The sequence below is a fragment of the Cebus imitator genome, unplaced genomic scaffold (assembly GCF_001604975.1).
Source record: "Cebus imitator isolate Cc_AM_T3 unplaced genomic scaffold, Cebus_imitator-1.0 Scaffold27, whole genome shotgun sequence".
In the NCBI taxonomy this organism is placed as follows: Eukaryota; Metazoa; Chordata; class Mammalia; order Primates; family Cebidae; genus Cebus; species Cebus imitator.
Genome location: NW_016107342.1, coordinates 14,343,716 through 14,364,210, shown reverse-complemented (window position 1 = coordinate 14,364,210; position 20,495 = coordinate 14,343,716). Strand labels below are relative to the sequence as shown.

Sequence of the window (20,495 nt, the reverse complement as noted above, 5' to 3'; positions counted from 1 at the left end):
TATATACATATGTACATGTAATATGTGCCAGAAATGATTGACTATATTTTACACATCTTTCCTGTTATTCATTTTCTCCCCATTTCAATTTCAATCCTAATATCTTAACTTTTAATTTTAATATGTGTTTCAATAAATATTTAAATTCTAGAATATATTTGTGGCCATGGTCATTTTACATAAACATTTGTCTGCTTGTGCTAGAAATATATTTTGGTCACAGTGGCAGATGTTTGGGTGTGTAGTCATTATTCTATTTCTTCATATATTTTACTATTATTATTGAAATGTACTAAATATAAAGTGACTTGCTGTGTGTTATGAGTGAAACATATATGAATAAAATGTCATCCCAAATTACGAAGAAGTGAGATATGTTCACACATGATTGTTTTAGGAGCCAACTTACTCCACTGCATTAGGAAAATACGAACGCATTCAGAGAAGAGGAAGATTGCCAATCAGACTGAGGTGAGCATAGATAGTCTTGAATAGTGGATGGTGTTTCACCCATTAGGGTAGCTGAGGAACAGGAAACGCACTCAAGGAACAAGGCAAAGAGAAATAAGTAGGGCATAATTAGAAAAAGAAGAAACAGTTTACCCAGCCACAGTGCACATAACTGTAGCAGGATAGAGAACAAAATTGGAGGGGGAGTTATGGCAGCAAGGCTCTTCCTTACGGTGAAACAGCACTTGACTTCAGTCACAATCCCAGAGCTTTCTTCTTACAGGACAGGGTTTTCACAGATTTTACTAATTTTTTTTGGTCTATAATGTGGGACGAATAATGCTAATAATACTTTGGTTTTAACAAATATTATTCATCCTAAATTTCTTTATCTATAAGGTGGAAGTAATAATGCTGTGATAAACAAGCTTTAGTAAATGAAAATGAGACAAAATGAGCATTTCTGAGTAAAGCTCATTTATTTCAGTCTGTGAAATTGGTTAAGTAGGTAATGTCACAGCAGGTCCCTAATATAGCAGATTTTGAAAGTTTTGAGATTGGAGATACAGATAATGAGAGGAAGATAGTAGGCGACTGTAGTAGCTCAGACAAGAAGTTTCTAACCAGACTGTGAAAGGAAAACAAACAACAGTAATAAAACAGAAAGAAAGACAGGCTTATCAAATACAAAAAGAAAGTTACCAATACATTTGGAGATCAAGAAAAAAAAAAAAAAAAAAAAAAAAAAAAAAAACTGGCCCCAGTTGCCTCTGAGCTTAAGGCAAATGCCTGGGAGAAACGATAGAGCCACTACAGGAGAAAGACCATCAGGAGAGGAGCCACTTTAGAAGTGAGAATTCAATTTCATTCTATTCAACAAGCAATTTTTCAGCGATTGCCAATGGAGGGTTTCCATTCTCTTGGGGAAATCAAAGAAATCAGTAGGGTCATGTTGGCTATCAAAATCACTAGAGACTACTACTGATATTTAGTGGGCAAGGGAGTCAAGAATGGTAAATATCTTACAAAGCACTGAAAATGAAAACTGTCCTGTTTCCTATGTGACTGCTGAATACCACAGTGGACATTTATGTCGATGAAAAATCTTGTTTACAAGTAACTGAACCCAATATGTAACTCATTTTATGTCTAAAGACAAAGCATTTTATACATAGTTTTAAGAAATACTAAATTTCCCATGAATATAATTGTTCTTTATATTGTCCAAAATGTTACCAAAAATTGTTCACCACTTCAGAAAAATCAAGCCATCAACATCAATTTCACTTGTTATTTTAGAGCTGCCAGCACAGCGCACCTGTATCAGTCTGCATTTTTAGCTATTTCATTTCTAGTGATGGTTTATATGAGAAAAATCAGCTATTTCATCAGATACAGTGTATTCAAAGCATTTGTAAATTGAATTGATTTTTTTAATGTTAAATTACTTTGCTGTTTTTTCTCATTTTATTACAGTTAGGACATTACATTTTACTTGTTATTTAAAAAATTGAGGCATTGACCAGAGCCAATCCTATAAATTCAAGACTATTTCAAAAAGCCCTCAAAGCTGCTATTTTCAATTAGTCACTTTTTTTAGCAGAGTGGAAAGAGAGGTACATATGTGACTTCTTAGTTAAGTAGATTCAATCTAGTCAAGTTGTTCTTATAGGAGACTATCACTGCCTCTTACATTCATGAGCTTACAAATACCACTGTGTCTCCTCTAGATCTCTTCCTATTCTAGCCTTCATCCAGGGCCAATTTTAATCCTACATTCCTTGTGAAGTCCTCCTCTGAAGACATTTAGAAGTCTGATTTGCATTTTTATACAATGATTTGCATGTGTCAGTCTTGTATGTATCAATCTGTTTTCCCCATTCCTCAGCATTTCTAACCCCATCACATTATCTTACAACTCTCTTCTAGCCTTCATAATACTTAAGCCCTTACTAAATGTGGTCAGTATTGGTCCTATGAGAACTTTTATTTTAGACAAAACATAATGCAAAACCCACCACAGTAACCTCCAGTCCTGGAAACATCAACAATAAACACAGAGCTGCATTGATAGTGTTATTCCGGGCATTTCTATAACATTTCTACGTTTCTGTAAATTATAGTATACAAATTGTAGAAGTAAAGGACATTTCAGTATCTGATTGACTCAAATTATCTTTCAGAAACTAAGAATAGAGAAATTGAAAGTTTGTTTTCTCTCATAAAGTAAAGAAATAAACCACCACCATCCTCCCCAAGAAAGAAAGAAAGAAAGAAAGAAAGAAAGAAAGAAAGAAAGAAAGAAAGGAAGGAAGGAAGGAAGGAAGGAAGGAAGGAAGGAAGGAAGGAAGGAAGGAAGAGAAAGAATGAAAGAAAGAGAATGAAAAACAGAGTTAGAGAAATAAAAGAAAGAGAAAGAAAGAAAGAAAGAGAGCAAGAAAGAAAAAGAAAGAAAGAGAAAGAAGAAAGAGAAAAGAAAGAAAGAAAGAAAGAAAGAAAGAAAGAAAGAAAGAAAGAAAGAAAGAAAGAGAAAGGGAAGGAGGGGGGGAGGAAGGAAGGAAGGAAGGAAGGAAAAGAAAAAAATGAAAGAGTGAAAAACAGAGTTAGAGAAATAAAAGAAAGAGAAAGAAAGAAAGAAAGAAAGAAAGAAAAGAAAGAAAGAAAGAAGAAAGAGAAAAGAAAGAAAAGAAAGAAAGAAAAGAAAGAAAGAAAGGAAGGAAGGAAGGAAGGAAGGAAGGAAGGAAGGAAGGAAGGAAGGAAGGAAGGAAGGAAAGAGAAAGAAGAGAAAAGCAATGGAGAGCCTAGGGCAGAGACAGCGGGGTAAAAGAGAAAAGAAAAGGCAGGGAGGGAAGGAGAAAGGGTCTTCTGAAAAGTAAAGTTTCCTTTGAAACTTTCAGCTGTTTTTCACATTCAGGGGAAGAGAGAGATTTAGTAAGATTTGAAATAAAAATCTGCACTTGACAACATGTTAAGCTGACTTGCATTGTAGAAAACAGAAGAGACTCCTTAAGGTGAACTATAGAGGTAAGGAATTTTCAAATTATCAGGCTCTCCATCTTGTTATAATAAGACAGAATATAGACTCCTTTCAAACCAGATTTCAATGTAAATCTACAAGTGTTCAGTGTGAGGATAACAAGATTAAATGCATCAAACCCAGAGCCTGTTATTTGCCATCATTTATAATGTTCCATAGGTTCCATGATAAACTAACCATAATAACTTACCTTAAGAAGTAAAGTAGAAAAAAAGGTTTTTGATGATTTCTGCATGCCAATTTTACTAGGCTTTTTATTATATGCATTTTTTTTTATTTTTTCTGTCATTATTTATTAAGTCTATCATATTAAGTATATCTTAGGAAATTCATTAAAAGGGTGCAAATGGAGCACTTAGATTTTTATCTTCAAAGTTCCAAAATTATTTATTATACCAAGTAATATTCTGCTGAGAAGAAATAAATATAAATTTTAAAAGTTTATCATTGAAAATTAAGCTGAGAAAGCTTAAGATTTACTGTAGGTAAAGACTAATGTTTTTGCCGTTAACTGTAACTCACATTTTTTCAGTTAGGGGAGAGGTTAAACAATTATAAACGCTTTGTCATACAACGTCTAGAGGAAACATTTGAAACCTTTAAACCCCAACAATATGAACACTAGATTCATGCTTGAGCAAATGAACATGACATTCTCTGACATGCAGATGGTGCCTGGAAGTATTTTAATCTGACAGTCTTGACTTTCCCATGGGTAAACTATCCATGTGCCTTGAATCTCCATAGCAGCTATTCTGATAACTTCAAGTTTGTGAGGAGAGCCCACAGACCGTATGAACAAATGTCCTTTAGGGTTATGTTTGCTAATGCCATTTAAGGGTTCCCTAAAAGACAAACGATGAGCTTATTTTGTTAACACTGATTGAAATTAAATGTTGTGTGCATAACCAAATCAACAGTGCCAACTTTTTACTCATTACTGGACTGTCTGTGACATGCATCTGCAAATATGCATAGAACATACCTTTTTTGATTGATCTCCACAGTAGCCAAAATTCAATCTCTTTTTAATGTTTACTTACTAAGCCCATTCCTGGAAAATTGTGACTTGAAACCGATCAATAGTATAATATATTTAAATTGAGATAAATAGAAAAATTCAGCAGAGAGAGTTTAAATATTTATGAAGATCATGTAATTAAAGGCTATTTTTTTTTTGCCTTTACCTGTGACTCAGTTTCTTTTAGTTCATAGTGAGGTTACCTAATTGCAAGTGATTCTAACATTCGATGGTTGTGGGATATAGGTACTTAGATACATACAGGAAGCACTAACTTATTCTAAGACAAATTCTATAAGCAGTTCTATGTTGTAAACTCCCACCAAATTCTTAACTAAAAGTTGAAATATTTTTGCCTAACTTGGAAAACAGATTAAAATGAACTCTGATTAGCAAAACGTCACAAATTAACTTTAGTTTTATTTGTAATTTTTGTGCTCTTTTGTATTGCTTCAACCTATATAATCATTTATTTAAAACTATTTCCTAGTTTATTTAAAACTAATAGTTTGATTACTAATAATGGATGGGTCAACACATGAGTGATAAAAATCATGCAAGGTTAAAACTTTGCTATTGTTTTAATGGCAAAACTGCAATTACTTTTGCACCAACATATAGAAAAATAGATAAGGAGATGTATATATAAGAATATACATAATGGATAGATAAGAATTATATATGTGCTTGTGTACATATGTGCATATGTGTACATATGTGCATACATACATACCCATACACACATATAATAGACTGAATATTTTTATTGAGATGGAGTCTCACTCTGTTGCCCAGGCTGGAGTGCAATGTCATGATCATGGCTCTCTGCAACCTCCACCTCCCCAGGTTCAAGCTATTCTCCTGCCTCAGCCTTCTGAGTAGCTGGGATTACAGTTGTACACCACCACATTGGGCTAATTTTTGTATTTTTAGTAGAGACAAGTTTCACTATGTTGGTCAGGCTGGTCTTGAACTCCTGACCTCGAGATCTGCCTGCCTTGGTCTCCCAAAGTGCTGGGATTACAGGTGTGAGACATGGTCCCTGGCTTTATACACTGAAATCTTAATCCCCAATTTGATGGAATTAAAGAGTGAGATCTTTAGAAGATAATTTGGTCATGGGAGTAAAGCCCTTAACAGAAGAGAGCTCTTTCTCTCTCTGTTTCTCTCTCTCTCTCTCTCTCTCTTGCGGCCATGAGAAGATACAAAAAGGAATCAATCTATAATCTGGAAATGGGCCCTCACTAGAATCCAGCCATACTGGCACCCTGATCTCAGACTTCCAGCCTCCAGAACTGTGAGAAATAAATTTCTGTTGTTTTTTAAGTCACTCAGCCTATGGTAATTTGCTATAGCAGCCCAAGGTAAGACATAAATAAAAATATATATGCTTACAACTCGACATTCAAATAGAATATGTCATGATAATTTTGGAATCCCTACCTGCAAATATCATGGTAAATGCAATTTCCAAACATAATTTAGCACCATAAAACAACAGCAAAAAGTATATACAGAATAAAATATAAATGACAGCCACTGTGCATATAGTAGAGTAGCAGAGAATAATGAATAACTCATAGGTGGGAGTGAGAGTGGAGGGTCAATTCAAACTCATACCCCTTATAGGGCCCAGGACTCAAACTCTTGACCTTGACAAATTACTACATGACTCATTGTAATAAACAATATCAAAAACACCTGTTAATAAATGATGTGCTGATCACTAAACACACACAGTATGTCTGTTTAGACATACTGAGTTCAGGTTTGCTTAAATATCCATACCCTCAGTTCTATTTTAAAGCTATGATCGATTTACACCAGCTCTTCTATGCCCCACTCCAAAAGTACAAAATACAGATAAGCTATCATCCTTCTATTCCCAAATTCTGTCTTAATTTTCTTCAACTACCAATAAGACTATTTCTGTGAAAATATTTGTTGTATATATGTATTTTCTCTTATCTCCATGTATTGATTTTTTAAACTTTCTCTTCAGTAAAATACAATATATGCAATCTGCTCTCAAACTGCATATGCAGAAAGGAAAAAAGATAGTATAGTAAATAAAACCCATAAAGAACTCACAAAGTCTCATTTTAGTCAATAGTTTTAAACTCCTTCTCATAAAGGCATTAAAAACTGAACAGCAATTTGATGAACTCAAGTTGGCCTCACTATCTCCTGCAGGCACTAGTGACCAGGAAAGTGTCAAAAGTTGTGAGGAAAAGGTAAATGAAAACAATCCCTATAACTGAATACTAGGTAATCAATAGTAAAATATGACATAGCTTATTATATACTATTTTATAGCACAAATCATTTAAAATCATGTAGGAACACGTTTTACAGTATTATCTCATTAAACAAAAGTATTTTTATAAAAGAAAATTCCATAAAAATTATTTGCAAAATACTCGGAAAAAATATCTAAGAGAAAAGGTTATAGATATAATTTTAGAGCACACTAGTTATTACTGTATATAGATATAATTTTATAATTATATATACTGTTTATAATTATACATACCATTATAATTATCTATAACTGTATATATATATATATACTGTTTATAATCATATATACTGTTATAGATATAATTTTAGAGCACACTAGTTATTACTGTATATTAGAAAGCAGAAGCTTTGTATTTGCCAGCTCTGACAGTTAGAAAAACTGACAAGATCATCTTTAAAAATGGAGAAGATGGGAGGCCGAGGTGAGTAGATCAAGTGAGGTCAGGAGTTCAAGATCAGCCTAGACTGCATGGTGAAACCTCATCTCTACTAAAAATACAAAAATTAACTGAATGTGCTGGCATGTGCCTGCAATCCCAGCTACTCCAGAGGCTGAGGCATGAGAATCTTTTGAACCTAGGAGGCAGAGGTTGCAGTGGGCTGAGATCATGTCACTGATTCCAGCCTGGGTGACAAAGACTCTGTCTTAAAAATAAAATAAAAATGGAGAAGAATTTTATGCTTAGAGTTATAGGTTGGTCAGCTTTTATCTAGCAACTTGAAAGATGTTAATAGTTCTCATCAAACAGTCATTGTACCCAAAGTGTAAATCAAATCTGACTAAGTGAGCCCCTTGGAGAACAGAAGAAACACGGACAATACACTATTTGAGCCATGACAAACTTAAAGAATTTCTAACTTGGAAAATTATCCTTATCACCTGGGAGGATGTATTTTAATGTAATTATGTTTTATATTTTTTTATAAAAGTAAAATATGTTAAAAATAACATAAAACTGTAAAATTAACAAAATGTTAAGCAGTTGTTAGTTCACATAGCACTCCTTCAATCTTCTCTCACTATCTCTTCGGATCTTTACTCAGACGTCACTGTCTTGGTAAACTCTTGGCTACTCAGTCTCAGATTTCACCCCATATACTTCCTTATTTCTTTTCCCTGATCTGCTATTTTTTCCCCCTAACATTCACCTATCATACTATACATTTTATTGATTTTTCTTCTTTATGGTCTGTCTTCCATGTTACTATGCAAGCTGGGATTCTTTCCCCCATGTATATCAGCAGCTGGCACATAATGGGCACTGATAAATGCTTGCTGAAAGAATGAAAGAACGAATGGCAATTGAGATTTATTGCTGATAGGAGTGCAAGTTCTACAACAAGTAATTACATTGCTTTGTCAGGAGTTTAACTCAAATAAGAGGTAGACCTGACATTAGTATGTTCTTAATCTTTATTTACCTCAGGCAGAATACAAGGTCTGTTCAAACACCACTAGAACACCTTCATGGAAAGTCCTGTATCCTGTTCTCTACAAGAGGGGCCTATTCTCCTCTATGTATTATACCAGCTCTATCAGGTGACTTTTTTTTTTTCTACTGAAGTCCCCTCTAGTGGTTCATGTGGGTGTTCGCGGCCTTAACTCCATCCTTTTCTCTCACCAGAGGTGACAACTGGTGTCCTCTGTGCTGAAGTAACAATAGAAAGTTATTGTAGTGATTTTTGTTGTTGTTTTTTGTACTGTGCTTGGCTTGTATAGTGTGAGCCTTCACAGCTAGCCTATACAGTATGTTAGTCTGCATGGTATTTTTCTAAAAGATTTTTTCAAAAGATTATTGCTAATAATTAAAAATTGTGAGATTTTAAATAAACATCTGTATTTCTTCCTTCTCTTCAAAAATAAAAGATATGGCACAAATGGTTAATATTCCTTACGACAAAAATAAGTGCAGCTGAGGGGTGTTCTATCACAAGTGGGACATTCATTCTTCCCACTGCATCATAATTCCTGCTACTCCCAAATAAGTTCAGATATTGCAGCCTAGACTCAGATCCTACTTACCACTTATGTTGGAGCTCTTTGGTTTTATCTCCCCTGACATACTCTACTCATTCATAACCTGCCTAACTTTTAAGATTTGAATGTCTAAGTCTGTTCATAAATAAATGACTGCCCTGTGGATAAAGCAACATATGAATAAGTATCTAGAGCAGTGCAGAAAGTTACCACAAAACTTAGCATCATAAAACAATAAACATTTATTGTCTCTCAAGGTTTCTATGGCTCTAGAATCTGGGAGCAGCTATGTGGTGGTTCTGGTTTGGAGTCTCTCTTGAGGCTACTTTACAGCTGTTGTCTCATGCTAAAATCTTGACTGGGGCTAGAGGTTCTGCTTTCAAGACAACTAGCTTACATGGCTTCTGGATGGAGATCTGCCTTTCTTCCCATGTGTACTTCTCCATTGAGCTGCTTGGATATCCTCATAACATGTCAACTGGCTTTGCCAAAGGACACTGATCCAAGAGAGGGTTAAGAAGCTCATGCTTTTTATGAATTTGTCACCAGAGTCACATATCATCACTTCTGCCTTATACTCTTCATTAAAAATGAATCACTACCCACACTCAGAGGAAAGAAAGCTAAGCTCTACTTATTAAAAGGAGAAATAATTAAGTATTTATGAAACATACCTTGGTTTGTAGGTCTTGACCGAGTCATCAAATAATTGCCTTATTTTAATCTGGGTACTAGTCTAAGTAAAGCTAAGAACCTTGAGTGGTTCCAATTTTATAATCCTTGGAGTTTAAAAATTTGTGAAAAGTGTTCAAAGAGATTTTTTTTAACTCAGCTTTAGGATAAACTACCAATTTTAGTGAAACACAAACTTCCAGTTACTTATCATTCAGCACCTGCATAGCCTCTCTGGGGAGCTGTCATACACTTGTATATACTAGTCACTTCATAGCACAATGACTGGATGTGTAATTTCAGGATCATTGTAGACAAATTTCTTTTTAAACACTTGTTAACTGCAGTCTTCAGTGATACCCTGAATATTAGTGAGGTCCCTGTGTTTTACTTTTTCATTGCTTTTTTTTTTATATGACTATAGTATTCAGTCTCAGCAGCAAGCAAGTCATCACATCCTTTTTTCTCAAAGAAAAAGAGTGGATGTTTTGAAAGCAGGAGAAGCCTGAGGAGAAGAGTAAGTTTAGAGCCAAGCCAGAAAATGCTGTAGAGACTCCTCTCCTGATTCTCTTTGTTGATATCCTTTAAATTTTAAATATCCAGACTGCTAGATGTCCAGTCAATGTATTGTTGGTAGAGGCATTAAGAGTTTTCTTTTTTCTTTTGAATATTTATTCTTTATGTTTTAGGGCTTTTCAAATTATGGTGGTAAAAAGGATTATACATACCCAGCAATTTACCTGTTAAGAGAATTTTAATTTATGCAAGGTAGGGTTCCTCTACCCTACTGATGCCATATCAGATTCACAGCATTGACACAATGTGGACATTATGATCTCACTAAAACTTTCTCCTTCTTCCATTTATCAGTGAACAAACCTAACAGATCTCATTTTTTCCTAAGACACACTATCTGCTCCATTTTTTGGTACTGTATTTACAGCATTGAGCTCGGTAAGTTTAGTATTCATTTCCTACTAAGAACAGAGTCAGCAGCAGCAATATTAACAGGTATAAACCTTTATAAACCCTTAAATAGTACTACAAGGCTATTTTATTATACTGTTTTCCCTCAAAAGTCACTGACTTTCCTTGAAATGCTATGCAAGATTTTTAACACCTTTTCTCTAATTTACTGGGTTTTGTGGTTACACTGTTTGCTAGTTTGGGCTTCATAAAGTACAGTGGAATTAAGTTTTTGAAAAACATAATGTGGGTTACGATTTAGAGATTGTTGCAGCTTACTCACCTACTTTCAGAATTTAAATTCTGCTTGTTTTTACTCAAGTGATTCAAAGTATGTACATAGACCCATGAGACAAAGCATTACTGTTAAATTTCCAATACTGAGGAATATAATCTTTTTTAAGAAATATCTTACAGGCTTTATAAAATAATTGTCAATAAATTCCTACTCTAAAATAACCTATTTGTCAAGTACAACCCTTTTGTTTTATATATATATATATATATATATATATATATATATATAAACTTCTGGATATATAAAATGAAAAGAATGTCAATATAATGCAATATAAACAGCACAGAAATTGCCCAAAGACTAGAAAGAAAATTGGAGACTTAAAAACAAGATGATTTCTCTTTTACACATTTAAATTCCTCATCAGAAGAAAAACTATTTAAAAAAAACTGTTCTAAAAAATAATTTAGAAAAAAATATAAGTAAAAGGTATAGCAGAAGGACAGCAATTTAAGAATAAGCTGAAACAAACAAAAACCACTAAACATCTGATCAAGTACTCTATCACGTGTCTGTAAATTCCCAACTCGGGATGAGGAAGGAGACCTAGGCATCTGGAATTACCTCCCCCTTGACTTCCACACTACATTTCAATAGTAGAAAAGGCTGGCCAACTGGCACCTCCTGAATCCCCTTCCTGTAGATGGCAGGCTTGGTATTGGGGAAATTCTTCAGATGACACTGTTTTTACTTAAAACAAGACCAAACCTCCATCCGAAGACCAGAACCTTTTCGCATGTGATTCCTAAAATTGTAAACCCCAAACCCTTTCATATGTGATTCCTAAAACTGCAAACCCGAAGCCCTTTCATATGTGATTTCTAAAGCTGTAAACCCAGAAACCTTTGCTGTAAATCCGAAGCCCTTTCACTCGTGATTTCTAAGGCTGTAAACCTAAGATTATTTCATGTGTAATACCTAGAGTGCAAGCCTACATAAAGGCGGAGCCTTCCTTTGTTGGAGGAGCTGGGTAATTTGGAACCATCGCCTGGCTCCGGCCATAATGATGATGATGATGATAATAATAATAATAATAATAATAATAAACTCTTTCATTCCCCATTCAGTGTTCAAGAGCTCTGTTTTCCGTGGCTGCTACTGCTACAGAGAAACATAGAGAGTGCTTTAAGGACCTAATTAATTGGGCATCAGATGCCAACTTTTACATTTCCACAGAACTCTACTTTTTAAAAAGTACACTCATGTACAGCTTCAAGTGATTCTCACAACTTTGTGATATAGACAGATATTTTAGTGTCTGTATTTCCCTATAATAAAAATTGAAATAGAGATAATCTGAACACTTAACATTTGTTGAAACACTCTCCTTTTCTCTCTTTCCTTCACAAGAGAGAGAAGGACTCATTCTTAAATAATAATTTGCAATATTTAAACCTTATTCACTTTATCTGGATATTTTTTATTTAATTGAAAATCAAAGATGATAAAAACACATTGTTCCCTAGAAAATACATTTCCGACTCTCTCAATTAACAACTGTTTACTTGTTGACATATACTCATGAACATTCATTACCAAAAAAAATAATAAAATGAAAAAACAAAACAACAACAAACAACAAAAAACACCCCACAAGCCTGCGAAACAGTAAAAGGGCTAAAATATTGTAGAATATAAAATTTAAAGGTATAAATTAAAAACATATTCAAATGGGCTTTTCATAAATTGTATAACTTTTAAAGTTATTTTGACTATATCACAATATTCAGAATTACAAATATTAAAGTTTTCTGATTATCATCCTGTAAGCAAATGCAATTGCTGAAATTCTACTTAGATTAGCCAATCCTCACACCCCTCATCTACCACAAACTTCAGCTTAGAGCCAGGCATTCACTAAATCAAAACTCAGCCATCATCACCAAAGAGTTCTTCTTTATGCTATCCACTTTAAACATCTTTTGAAAAATTCAAACTTTCTTTTTAAACTGAAACTTACATTTCAAAAATCAGCTTCTAATATCAATATAGTAGGGGTTAATTATTTGCTCCATGGAAGCCATACCCCCCTTTTAGCTTCCTAATCATTTTACGTACCTGGCACTTTTTTTTCCCCAGAAGGTTGAACCAAAGGAGTGGAAATAAGACTTAAATAAGTAAAATCTCTACTCACTCCAAAATACTGGAAAGAATTACTCAACGGGAAGGTATTTCAATCATTGGTCAAATGGACCCTGTAGCCCTGTCTCTTGAATTCTATCTATGGATCAAGCTATTCTTTATTCAGTGGAGATAAGCCAAGATTGACTTTATTGTGACAAATGCACAAGGCCCTTAAACTTTCCAGGATTGCAGTAAAACACAGAAAATAACAATTGTAAAATAATACAAGTCATAGTAAACCAAAAATCAGTAACAGTAAAGTTAGTTTGGCTAACACTAAGTTTCTGATCTGGATAATTTTATAAGTCTGTTTGCCAAAGAGGAAAAGAAGAGAGAATAAAACCTCATAGAGGTATGCAATTTGAATGCTGTTCTGATGTTAATGGAGCAGTAACTTTCCTAAGCTTTTAATGGGTCATAATAAATCAATCCCCAATCAATACAAATCAACTAAGCTATAGAATCATTTCACTTACCCATGATGGTTAGGGCTGTAGCTTTTGTTAATTCTTCTTTCATTGACTCGATTACTTCTAAATTACCACCATCCAGGTTGCATCTATTTATGGTTCCATTCCCCGAACTGATCCAATAAAGCTTGTTTTCCACATAGTCTATTGATAGACCTGTAATTAAATTTTACAACTTAAACATAATGATAGCCACTTAAATTGTAATATTCACCTACAACCACTGGATTTGAGGGGAAAAAAATGAGTCAAAAGCTCAGATTTTTGTCTTTACAAATATGATCTGGCTAATAGGCAAAGACATATGCTGTTTTGGGTTTGTTTTGTTTATTTTTTAGAGACAGGGTCTCACTGTGTCATTTAGACTGGAGTACAGTGGTGCAATCATAGCTCACTGAAGCCTCAGGCTCCTGGGCTCAAGCAATCCTCTCGTCTTAGCCTCCTGCATAGCTAGGATTACAAATGTGCACTGCTATGCCCAGCTAATTGATATTTTAATTTTTTAATAGACGGGGCCTTCTTATGTTGCTCAGGCTGGTCTTGAACTCCTGGGTCCAAGGGATCCTGTCACCTTGACCTTCCAAAGTGCTGGGATTACAGGCATGAGCCATGGCACCCAGCCAGCATATGCCATTTTAACTGACAGAGAAACCTTATACTTTTGTAGGCATTTAGCAGTTATTTCTATGAATTACCAACAAAATCTTGTGCCACTGAGAGAAACAGCAGCTCCATTTCACAGGTACAAAAAATAGTACCTACAGTAGATAAGAAACCTGTGTTCAATAGCTTGTTAGTGGACCTTCCACGTATTTTTAGAAAGTTTCTGTTTCCAAATTGAGTGCCTGCCCTATTCATTATGCCACTTTGCCCTAGAAAGTTTTAATGTGTAATGATTCATTTGGGATACGAATTTAACTGATGAAATTTATAATTACTCATCTATTTTCCATAAAATTTATTTAGGCAGTTACAGATTTAAATTGGTGATTTCATCCCTCTTCAAGTAAATCCAAAAATGGAAGATTTTCAGCAAATAGTAATTTTACCAAAGCACAGAATTAAATTGAGCTCATTTGGAGGCTGATATGGGGGAGATAAACCATGTGGTAAGTGAGTGAATCAAGCCAATGGCTTAAGACCCTAATCTCGACATGGCACAGTGTGTCCCTGGGGGTAAGGCTGCACTTTATTGTATTTTATGGGCAACTTTACATATTATAGTGGTGATCATTATTTTCAGAGGTCTCAGGGCAGGTATTTTTTGTTTGCTAAAAGTACTTGACACACATCTACTTAACTACTGGCATGCTCAACAGCATTAGTATCCACATTTTAACAATAACTCTGTGGAGCCATGTTGGCCTTCTGTGATCCATAACTACTCATGGAAAAGCACATGTGGACATACACTCCGGCACACAATGCAACCAGCTGTTCCTGGGCTCTATCTCAGAGAATAAAGTGAACAAATCACAAATAAATCCTTCCCTTAAAAAAAAAAAAAAAAAAAAGATGAGAGGAAGGAAGAGCAGATGATTGAAGAGACTCACAGATTCAAGAGCATTGAGAGAATGTCAAATATAGCCTAATAATTCTCAACTACAGGGATTCCCAGAACAAAGAATTGGAATCATTGTAGGCACTTAAGTGTTATCTCTATGGATTAGACCCTCTTTTCTGAGAGTTGAGGTTTCACTCTGTTGCCCAGACTAGAACAATTATAGCTCACTATAGCTTTGAAATCCTGGGTTCAAGTGATCTTCCCACCTCAGCCTCCTGAGCTACTGGAACTACAGGTGTGAGCCACGTTGCTTAGTTCTTTTTTTTTTTTTTTTTCTTTTATAAGTGTTAAATTCTATTTTTGGAAAGAATAAGGTAAAGCTAGTTTATGCTCAGAGTCATCACAGGTGTGGAATGTGAGGTAATGACTGGCCACAAGGCTATTGTGTTTCTAATTAAATTCTGTTTCTTCATCTGGGTGCTGGTTATACAGAAAAGTTCGTTTAATCAACATTCATCAAGCCATATATTTAGGATGGTTTACTATTCCATATGCATGTGATTCTATCATATAAAGTTTACATTTAAAACGTGGGAAGAAGCTAGGGGGTATATGGGAAGTTTAAACAAATAAAACAAAACCTCCTAAATCAATGCAAAACACAATACCAAGCAATTTAGTGAAGAGGGGGCTTCACAGAGGCAAGAACTTTGTCTTTTATTTGGATCTGAGTTCACCAGAGTCTTATTCAATTTCTTTGCTCCTGGACTGTGCCTAAAGAAAAGAGGCTTTGTCATAGTCAGCTTATTATGTTCACTGTCTATCATGATGACTAGAACACAGAAGAAAATTAATTAAAATAAAATTTAATTAATAAAATTAATAAAAGTCTATCCATCAAATAAATGGAGAGGCTATTTAGTTAATTCTATTATGAAACTATATCTTGTTTTCAAAGAGTTAGGCCAGGGAAGTTTAGTTATCTTCCCAATTGAGTTTTTTTAAGGTATTACTTATACTCAGATAATGATTCAACAGCTCTACTTAGTATGGCTTAAATATTTTAATTAATTTTAAGATGAAATACCTTCAAATTAATAGTTTTAAGAGCATAAAAAAGACAAAGTTTCTATATTACTCTCTCTATGTACATATATGAATGTGATACATGTCACATAACACCCTCTGTATATCTTCTTTCCCGTTAAGTATATTAGCTTAACCCTTAAATGTTCTTGAGTGCATTTATTCTTAGGTTCATAAAATAGAATTGCAATGTTTTACAAATTCTATTATTAATTTTAAAAACTGGTGACATATGATTTATATTCATAGTATAGGTATATATAAAAGTATAATACTATCTCTGAAGTTTATTAATGCAAATGTTTTTGCATCACAAGATTTTTCATTTTGTTACTATCATTCACATAAGTCTCAAAAATACTAAGTAATTAATTGGTATACATGTGTTAGAATAATTTCTGAATCAATTCTCTGTTGTGTAAATATTTAAAAAAATGAATCACTAAGCAGTGAACAAATAATTGTCTAATGCAATTAAAACTACTCAGTGATATTAGAATGCTAAATCAATACCCATGATAAAATAGGTCAAATGTGAGCGTATTTATAAAGCTGTCCTGGAACCTATACAAGGAAATAGAATTAAGTCTGTACTAAAGGATCCTCAGAATGGGTGACTGAAATTTGAAAATTTTCAAAAGGACTGTAGAATGTGTCTGAATATGTAAGTTGTAACATAGTTGCATTTTTATAAGACATTTAACTAATTTTTGAAATCATCTGAATCTGACTATCAAAAGTTGAAATCTAGATGTAATAATGTAATAAGTATATGAAAAAAGTAATTTAAATTGGGAAAAAAACTTTATGAAAATAAAAATTTATCTTTTTACCAATTTTTTCTATTTTTATAAAAATACAGTTAATCCATATGCTTTAATTATATTACTCCTTATTATCAGACCGAAATTTTTCTGTGTATATTATTTTATTTGAACATTTTGATTTAAATAGGCCAGCTTAATTTTTATTGAGACAATGAAAATTGTAAAAATTATGTAATTTCTCTCATAATAGAACTATTCTACATATTAATGTAAGAAACAACTACATAATGTTTAAGTAATGTAATTTACCTATATCCAGTATTTCATATATCGCTGAAAAAAATTAAGTCCATTAAGTGTTGTTGCAATTAAGACTAGACAGTTCATTTTGTGTGTCTCACTTCCTTTCAAGTGGCTCAAAATTAAATAAATATACTATGCAGTATGGAGTTAAAATAAAAATGCAAAGGTATAAAGAGGGAATTTTAAAAATTAAAAATTAAGGCTTTCAATAGATAATTTCCTAATACATTTCCATCACCTACTAAATTTAACTTCAAAATTCTTATCCCTAGCTGGAAATTAAAATTATCTGGAAAGTTATTTTAAAATATTGATCCCAGAGCCCCACTCCACAAAATTTCAATTTAATTGATTTGGGCTGGTCCTGGGCCTCAGCATTTTTAAAAAATAGCTCCAGGCAATTTTATAATACTCACTTTTTAAAGAATTATTTTAAACATTGCATATTTTTATAAGCTTTCAAATTTAATATTTTTGTAAATTCAACTGGGCCTTTTAAATTCTACTGGAAAGAGTATCACAATGGCAAAACCTTTGGAGACAGGAATGGTTGAGATGTAGATGGGGAAAAAGACCGACTATGAATATTAAAATGTAGAGGATTAACTTCTAGGCCCTCTACACTGGTATGATAAATGTAATCAAAATCTTCCAAATATTCTTTTTCTGGCACTACCTTCAAACAGTAGAAAACAACTCCTTCTTCTGGGATTGGAAAAGTTGTAGAAACTGGTCATTGAAAACACACAAAACATAGAGGAAGACCAATAGATTACATCACATGCTATACCTGTAGAAGAATTTTAATACTCTATATACCCCAAAACGAAGATTTTTTTTACAGACTTCATCAGAAGTGGCATGACTATTTCTATTCATGGGGCAGAACTGTTTTGGAAATATTAAAACTTTAGCTCTGATGGAGGCTAGTTATTTCATGGGGAAGTATACACTATTAGGCTATCTCAAGAAATGCTTTATCCTTCCTGACAATATTTGGATTTTACTAGGTAAAGAATGGATGTGCTGGCTGGGCACTGTGGCTCAACCTGTAATCACAGCACTTTGGGAGGCCAAGGCAGGTGGATTACTTGCAGTCGAGATTTTGAGACCAGGCTGACCAACATGGCAAAACCCCATCTCTTCTTAACAAAAATAAAAAAAAATTAGCTAGGTGTGGTGGCACACACCTGTAGTTCCAGCTATTCGAGAGGCTGAGGCAGGAGAATCACTTGAACCCAGGAGGTGAAGGTTGCAGTGAGCTGAGATCATACCACTCCACTACTGCCTGGGCAACAGAGCAAGACTTGTCTCAAAAAATAATAATAGTAATAATGGATGTGCTGAGGAAACCCAAGTATTTTGTCTGTTCCATCCCTAGCTTCTCTGTGAAGTGAACACAAATCTAAGGTGCCAGTCTTCAGATACCTTGTCTAAGTATTCTGGCAGCCTTGCCCTGGCTCCTCCACCATTGTGAGGAAGTAATGATAAGAATAACACCTCATACAATTGTTTCTGATACATAGAAAGCAGTAAGGAAATGTTAGGTATATTTATTGGTAGTATAAATGTTGTATTTCCCTTTCAATCTAAGCTCTATTCTAAAGCTTGAAACCATCTCTCTGGTAATCTTAAAACTGATAATTTGGAGATAATCTAATTACTAGAAATGTTGTGATTATGTACTTCATTCATAATAACAATATTCTCTCAATTATAAGCACATCAAAATTAAAAACTTTTGCTTTGTGAAAACTAATAAAAGACATGACTTAGTCTGGGAGTAAATATTTGCAATCTATACATCCAACAAAAGACAAGTATCAACAAAAGAACTTTCAAAACTCAATAGTTAAAAAAAAAATTGCAATTCAAAACTGAGCAAAAGACCTGGACATTTAACAAAATAATATATACAAATGGCAAATAAACACATAAAAAAGATGTTAAGTATCATAGGAAAATACAAATTAAAATGAAACTATTATAGACAACATAATGTCTAGAAGAAATAAAAGTGTTTTTAAGTGACAATGAGATACACTATATATCAATCAGAATGGCTAAAATAAAAAGCAGTGAGAACACTAAATGCTGACAAGGATACAGAGAGCTGGATCACTGATACACACTGCAAGAGGGAATGTAAAACGGTAAACTCACTCTAGGAAACAATTTGACAGTTTCTTACAAAATTGAGCATACTAATATAATATGACCCAGCATTGCATTCCTGAGAATTTATCTCAGAGAAATGAAAACTAATGTTCACAGAAAAATGTGTACATAAACCTTTTACTTATTATTAATTTTTTTCAAGAGAGAATCTCACTCTGTCACCCAGGCTGGAGTGCAATGGCATGATCTCGGCTCACTGCAACCTCCGTCTCCTAGGCTCAAGCAATTCTCCTGCTTCAACCTCCCATACCACCCTGCTAATTTTTTGTATTAAATATTTTTTGTACAGATGAGCTTTTGCCATGTTGGCCAGGCTGGTTTTGAACTCCTGGCCTGAAATGATCCGCTGGTCTCAGCCTCCCAAAGGACTGGGATTACAGATATGAGCCACCATGTCTGGCCTAAACTAATTTTTTTTAAAAGCACATTATTCAACAACTAGTCGAGTATCCTGCCTTTATCTTATCCTGATGTAAATTCTTTTGGGAAATTACCCTTCTCATTTCATCCCGCTTTAATTAAGGACATACATAGTCACAGGGCTAAAGTAGTCAACTGATCCCTTACTACTTACCCTATTCAAGCTAAGGTTTCAATATTTCCTCCATCCTTCCTAATATAACTCATTTTACCTGGGACAGTTTACCCATATCCCCAGCCCTTGATGCATAGCAAAAGAATGTAGTTGTCTACAATGAAAGCTAGGATTCAAATTCAAATTTGCTTCGAAAACCATATTAAATCTTAACCACTGTGCCTTGTGAAAATAACACATGCAGAAATAGAGAAAAAACCAGAATCAAAGAAACTATTTTTTATTGTTTTATTTTAAAAGCATTTTTAAAAGCTTTAATATCTATAGTTCTTTGATTGCCAAAACTACATTTTATAGCTTGATAAGAAAAATAGAAATAAATATTTTTAAAGCACTGGATTCTGTCACTCAAATATTTTTAAATTGTAATTCCTGACAATATAATGCTAAATATTTCCTTATGTTAGATTTGCTATGCATATAGAAAAAATTCACAGTTCAATACATATATCATCCTTTTACACCTTTTATTCCTGCTTTTCCTTTCTGCTAAGAATAAGGAAAGCCCCTTCTATTTCTACTGCTTCTTTAAAAACAAAATTATATTTTCCCTTCAAAATCCCATCAAAATTTCAAAATATCATCAATTTGGATATAATTTTCTATTTTTCCTCCTCACAAAATATTAGTTGTTTATTTTCAGTGTATACCTATCTTTTTTTTTTTTTTTTTTTTTTTTTTTTTTTTTTTTTTTTTTTTTTTTTTTTTTTTTTTTTTTTTTTTTTTTTTTTTTTTTTTTTTTTTT

At 33.6% G+C, this 20,495-nt stretch overlaps 1 protein-coding gene across 3 annotated transcripts in view; it reads right to left on the bottom strand.

Moving 5' to 3' along the window:
* Positions 1-20,495, bottom strand: part of LRP1B (LDL receptor related protein 1B) — a 1,911,091-nt gene that overhangs the window by 560,825 nt on the left and 1,329,771 nt on the right. For all 3 annotated transcript variants that reach the window (XM_017523186.2, XM_037736613.1, XM_037736614.1), the window contains exon 32: positions 13,324-13,473. In XM_017523186.2, coding sequence (XP_017378675.1) covers positions 13,324-13,473 — 150 coding nt within the window. The remainder of the gene's footprint in view (positions 1-13,323; positions 13,474-20,495) is intronic.